At 43.3% G+C, this 3,314-nt stretch overlaps 1 protein-coding gene across 1 annotated transcript in view; it reads left to right on the top strand.

The window, feature by feature from the left end:
• The window catches only part of LOC105533934, a gene marked incomplete at its 5' end in the record, with an annotated part of 26,284 nt that overhangs the window by 2,057 nt on the left and 20,913 nt on the right, over positions 1-3,314 (top strand). Inside the window, 2 exons of the mRNA XM_011972540.1 lie at positions 381-420; positions 2,546-2,635. Coding sequence (XP_011827930.1) covers positions 381-420; positions 2,546-2,635 — 130 coding nt within the window. The remainder of the gene's footprint in view (positions 1-380; positions 421-2,545; positions 2,636-3,314) is intronic.

Raw genomic sequence — 3,314 nt, forward strand, 5'->3', positions numbered from 1 at the left:
ATCCGGTCTCCAGCATTCTTTTTAATGTTGAAAATTGCTAATAATCTAAATTTACTTGTATCATGGAATATTATATAGCTGTTAAAAAGGAAGAAGATCTGTGTGTATGCCATGAACTGACAAAGCAAGTGGCAGTGCATTTCACATTTATTAAAAAGTAAAAAATACAGTATAGATTATGTTTTAAATATTATGTATCTATTATGGATGTAATTTTTAAAAATATATATTCCTAGTGCATGTCTCAAGTGGTTTGGGGCAAGGCCTGAAAACCTGTTCTTTAAACAGATCTTTTCAGGAATTCTGATGCCAACTCTGGTTTGAAGAATCATTGAAATACTGGATTGCCTTAAATAAAGTACCCTTTTTCTTTTCTCTAGGGCCTGGAAATTTACACTCCAGGATTCTAGGACAAACACAGTAAGTTACTAATGACAATCACCTATAATTTTTTTTTTTTTGACAAGGTGTCACTCACCCAGGCTTGAGTGCAGTGGTGCTATCTCAGCTCACTGCAGCTTCTACCTCTGGGCTGAAATGGTCCTCCCACCTCAGCCTCCCCTTCCCAGTAGCTAGGACTATAGGCCCATGCTGCCATGCCTAGCTTATTTAGAAAAATGTTTTTGTGGAGACAAGGACTCACTATGTTACCCATGCTGATATCAAACTCCTGGGCTCAAGTGATCCTCCCACTTTCGCCTCCCAAAGTGTTGGGATTACAGGCGTGAGCCACCACACCTGGCCACCAGTAATGTTTTCACATGGTCTTATGTAACAATTGGAGAATGGGGAAAATGGGTTTCTTGGCCATCCAGCCGTGAATGGGCAGGTAGCACTGGGCAGGCGCCTTTCACCAACAGTGAGCAAGCTGGGTTTGTCAAACGTTTTTGGCAGGAAGCACCCTCCTCACACAAGCATGCTTGTTCCAGTGTTGCTTTCTAGAAACGTTTGTATTTCTCAAAGTTCTGCAACACTTTGAATTCTGCGTGGTTTGCAGTAAAGGCTTAGAAAGAACTGCAGGATCCTTTTCGTGCATAGGAGCTCAGCCTTGTGAAACAAACATTTTTGTGACTTGTACTTATCTCTCGTCCTGTTTCTGGCCTTAGGAGGTCACAGAGACAGTGAACCTCATTTGTAAGAGCCTTGTAATGCCATCTTTATCTGTCAGGGATCAAGGGAGTGTTACTCTGGTCAGAGTTTTCATTCTTTAGATGGAATTTTCCCTTCCTTTATCTTTGTAAGAAAAGAAGAAGGTGGATCAAGCTTACAGAAGAATGTGTGCATGTGGGAGAAGAAAGTAAAAGGCTTAATATCCAAGCGTCAGTGTTCTCTTCTTTTGTTAGCACAACACAACTTCATTCTAAGCTTACTCTACAGCCGCGGTTACCTTTTCTTCATGAAAATCCTTTTTTTGGGGTAAAATTAGTATTAACGATCCATATAGTTAAGGGCAAGCTCCACAAATGATTCTTTGTGTGAATTTTTTTTTTTTTTTTGTGACAATCTTACTCTGTCGCCCAGGCTGGAGTGCAGTGGAGCGATCTTGGCTCACTGCAACCTTTGCCTCTCGGATTCAAGCAGTTCTCCTTTCTCAGCCTCCTGAATAGCTGGGATTACAGGAGCATGCCACCACACCCGGCTAGTTTTTGTATTTTGAGTAGAGATGGGGTTTCACCATGTTGGTCAGGCTGGTCTTGAACTCCTGACCTCGTGATCTGCCTACCTCGGCCTCCCAAAATCCTGGGATTACAGGTGTGAGCCATTGCACCTGGCCACATTTTTTTTTTTTGAAGAGCTAACATGTTTTTCTTTAAATTACATTGGGGAGTAATTTAATGAAGAATTTTGTTTTTTAAGGTAAAAAACAGACTGTGTATAGGACATATCTCTGATACGTTTTAGATTGTAGGGTTTTTATTTGTGAATAAAGGACTGTTGAGAGTGCTGTGACATCTTTATTTCTTTGGAGACAGAGTCTCACCCTGTTGCCTGGGCTGGAGTGCAGTGACTCGATCTTGGCTCACTGCAGTCTGCAGCTCCCGGGCTCAAGTGATCCTTGAGATTTAGCCCCTGGAGTAGCTGGGGCCATAAGCACCATGCCCAGTTAATTTCTTGTTGTTTGTAGAGATGGGCTCTCCCTCTGTTGCCTAGGCTGGCCTTGGAACTCCTGGTCTCTAGCGATCCTCTCACCCAGCCTCCCAAAGTGTTGGGATTACAGATGTGAGCCATTGCACCTGGCCTGAAGTAACATCTTTTAAAAGGCATTGGGTAACAGTGGGGCCTGTGAGTGCCTTCCTGGCTGTGAGAGCTGTAATCCTGTTAGGGGTTGAGTGAGGACCACTTCGCTCCTGCATTTAGAGGATTCCAGAGTAGGGCTGGGGGCCCCCACTGGACCGGGAAAGTTTTTGCTATTTTGCAGAGAGCTATATATCTGTTTGTCTTTTAAAATTTTTAATTTGCTAAATAAAAGGGACAATGCACAGCATCATTGAGCACACAGGTGCTGGGAAGCCGTCCTGCCCTCACCCTCTCCTCTCTCCCGCAGGCGTATGTGGGCTCTGCAGTCATGACTGATGAGACATCCGTGGTTTCCTCGCCTCCACCATACACGGCCTATGCTGCACCGGCCCCTGAGGTAGGGAGAACCCTGAGCCTTCAGGTGAGGGAAGCTTGGGATCTCTGCTGCTGTCCTGCTTTGTTTTTTGAATGAAATTAGAAATGTACTCTAAACCTTTTCTTCTTAAAACAGATGATTTCTTACCACTTTTGTTTTCATGAAATAAAGCAACTATTTTATATAGTTCAGCACATTGTAATATGCTGTATTAATGTGTAACAAGTTTTTAAGATCTAAAAATGCATCATGTTAATGATAGTTGCTTTAGCTAATGAGATTTTGATGATCTGTAGTTTATATGGAATGAATTACTCGAATTCTCCTTATAGTCAGAAAAAAATGCTATATTTTGGGGAAAATAATCCTTACAAAAATCATGTCAAATACTTTGGGATGTCCTCCTGTTGGGGTGCTTGGAGTGCTGACTGAGCTGGTTTGTATGTAAGTCTGTTGTGTGGAACACGCTGCTTTTTTTTTTTTCCTTTGAGACGGAGTTTTGCTGTTCTTGCCCAGGCTGGAGTGCAGTGGCACTATCTCGGCTCACTGCAACCTCTGCCTCCCGGGTATAAGTGGTTCTCCTGCCTCAGCCTCCCGAGTAGCTGGGATTACAGGCGCTTGCCACCATGCCCGGCTAATTTTTTGTCTTTTTAGTAGAGGTGGGGTTTCACCATGATGGCCAGGCTGCTCTCGAACTCCT

Source organism: Mandrillus leucophaeus, unplaced genomic scaffold (genome assembly GCF_000951045.1).
Source record: "Mandrillus leucophaeus isolate KB7577 unplaced genomic scaffold, Mleu.le_1.0 Scaffold1298, whole genome shotgun sequence".
Lineage (NCBI taxonomy): Eukaryota > Metazoa > Chordata > Mammalia > Primates > Cercopithecidae > Mandrillus > Mandrillus leucophaeus.